The following is a 2,500-nucleotide window of genomic DNA, read 5'->3' as shown; positions in this document are numbered from 1 at the left end:
TTAACAATCTAGAAAGGTAAAGCTGATAAAAGGGTACCATATTTTGGTTTATTTTAAATTATATATTAATATTTTTAAATGTAAACTTAGTTAATAAGAGCTGGTATAATTAATATTTTACATAAGTAGTCTCATCTCTTAGAAAACAGTAAATTGAGTTTTACATCATTACTATTTCCTTGGGAAGTTCTCTAATATTTTATGGGAATATTTTAATAGATCCCAGGAGTTTTGAAATACTGCTTCCCCTTGAAATATTTTCCATTTGATAAAAATAATAATTTCTCCTGGAAAATGAATTATTTCAGAAGTTTACTGAGAGCCTATTGTTAGGAAATGAGATTTTAAAATCCAGTGTCTTTAAATGACAAAAATATGTCAGGAAATGAGTTTGAAATAAATCGCAGAAAATAGTGCCAATGTGGATGGATATGTGTGTATCTCTTACATATGTTTTCTTTTAAGAGGACGAATATATCTATGCATATATGTGCATATACATATATATACACAGACACACGTAGGTAGCATACCTACATTTTAATACACACATATACCCACTTCGCTGGGCCTAAACATGCACTAGCAAGTTATTTTAGGGCTTCAACTCTTCAGAAAATCTCATTATGTGAGGAGCGAAGTGGCTCTGCGGGGAGCATTATGGAAATATCTGGGCTTGATTTAATGAGGCTGTTCACATTGGTGGAATATCAACTTAACAGAGAAAAGTCTACCCAGGGCGTCCAAGTTACCAAAATGAAAATTGGCAATTGAGATGATAAGAACGTGGCTTTCTTCTGTGAAATCACTTCAGGTAACAGAGATAACATTAAATAACATACATTCTATGCACCAAGAACAATGTTTTATGTACCGAGTCTCTTATCCGTCTCTCCTAATGACTTCCCTTAGCGGGTTGTTAGTACTTGACAGCAGGTCTCCGTGCGGGGAACTTTTCTCCAATTCCACATTCAAAGGAGGTCCATCAGAGAGCATGATTGGCAATTTTCGTCATAATCTGCACATTATTAGCATCAAAATTGACGTGGCAGTTAACACTGGTGGGTTTTGATGTACCTTTCTTCAAGTTCAAGGAAACCCCTCCTGTAGCTGGGGTTAGCAGAGCGGGTCTCAGTAACCCAGCGCTGGCTTTTCAGAAAAGGCGCAATAGACATGCGTGGAAAATATGCCAAGAACCGTTTTACCCGAGGAAAAGGAAAGCGAGGAGGGAAGGGGTCGAGGAGAATAGAGCTCGAACTTAGAAAAGTGTCTAAGGAAATGTTTCAGACAATATACACCTAGAGATTCAAGTATTTCCCAGATCGAGTGGAACCCGGTACTAGTTGGAAAACTGAGCTGGACATGCCTCTCCGTACACTACAGTGATCTGTCAATCTTGCCCTCATCTTTCCTTCGTTTCCCTTTTCCTTCCCTGACCCGGCTGTGGCAACCTCATTAGCCGTCATCTCTGCATGAAAATATGCAAGACACTTCCATTTCACCAGTAGCCAAACCAAAGACCAAAAGAGAACAGTAGCGGCCCGAGGAGGAGGCGCGACCCCAGCCCCTTCCCACCTCGTCTTTGTCCTGCCCGGCGAAGGCGGCTCCGGCGCTCCGGGCCTCGCTCCCGCGCGCATTACGCGCTCTTGTCCCGGAGCAGCCGCAGCCACCCGCTCCGCCCCCTCCCGGCCTTCTCCCGCTCCGGTTCTCCGGCTCGCCTCGAACAGGACCCCTAACAGGCTCAGGTGGAGAGAAAATGTGCCACCTCCTTCCACCCTCGTTAGAAAAGAAAAGAAGGCTAGAAGAAAAAGAGCAGCAGCATAAACCTCGGGAGTGACTCCTCCTCCCCAAGCACTAGTGCACCCATTCCCCTCCCCTTTGTCGCGGTCATCCATTGCCTCTGGCCACGCGCTTGAGCCCCAGACCCCGGGCTGCGGGCGCACAGGGGGCCTGGTTTGGGGGCGGGGAGATTGTCTTCGGGGGAGACCAATAGCTCTGGACAGCGCGGGAAGTGGGGCCCGGACGTCGGGAAACATACAGGAGGGAGAAGAGGAGAGACGGCTGGATGGAAAATACAAAAATAGAAATAATTTGGGGGGACGCCCACCAGGCTTTCACACCAGCTCCTTCCCCCCAGGTCACCGCAGGTTCCTTCCAACCTCTCGCGCCCCGGGGCGCCCCCTGGCGGCGGCGATGGCAGCGGGCATCGCGCAGAAGGAGCAGGGGGCACACACGGGGCGCCCAGGGAGCGCGCAGAGGGCAACGGGGGCGCACAGAGGGCGCACAGAGGGCGCACAAGGGTCTCCCGGACCCCGGCAAGCGGCAGGCGCGGCCCCCTGGCGGCGGCGACGTAGTTATCTGGTCAGCGGCGCTTCATCTCTCTGGTCTGGAGGACTCACCGCGGTCTTGCTGAGGACCGCGGCCGAGTAGGGCAAGAAGCCGCTCTCGGAGCGCGGCGCCGCGGCGCTGCAGCCGAAGTCCGAGCCTCCCGCGGCCCCCG

The 2,500-nt window shown here is 49.6% G+C and overlaps 1 protein-coding gene across 1 annotated transcript in view; it reads right to left on the bottom strand.

The window, feature by feature from the left end:
- Nucleotides 1–2,354: 2,354 nt before the first annotated feature.
- Nucleotides 2,355–2,500, bottom strand: part of Evx2 (even-skipped homeobox 2) — a 3,597-nt gene continuing 3,451 nt past the window's right edge. Inside the window, exon 4 of the mRNA XM_005373888.1 lies at nucleotides 2,355–2,498. Within this exon, the coding sequence (XP_005373945.1) occupies nucleotides 2,355–2,498 (144 nt within the window). The remainder of the gene's footprint in view (nucleotides 2,499–2,500) is intronic.

The sequence above is a fragment of the Chinchilla lanigera genome, unplaced genomic scaffold (assembly GCF_000276665.1).
Source record: "Chinchilla lanigera isolate Chin_1 unplaced genomic scaffold, ChiLan1.0 scaffold00002, whole genome shotgun sequence".
Lineage (NCBI taxonomy): Eukaryota > Metazoa > Chordata > Mammalia > Rodentia > Chinchillidae > Chinchilla > Chinchilla lanigera.
Note: the sequence above shows the minus strand (reverse complement) of the source record. Positions and strands in the feature narration are given on the sequence as shown.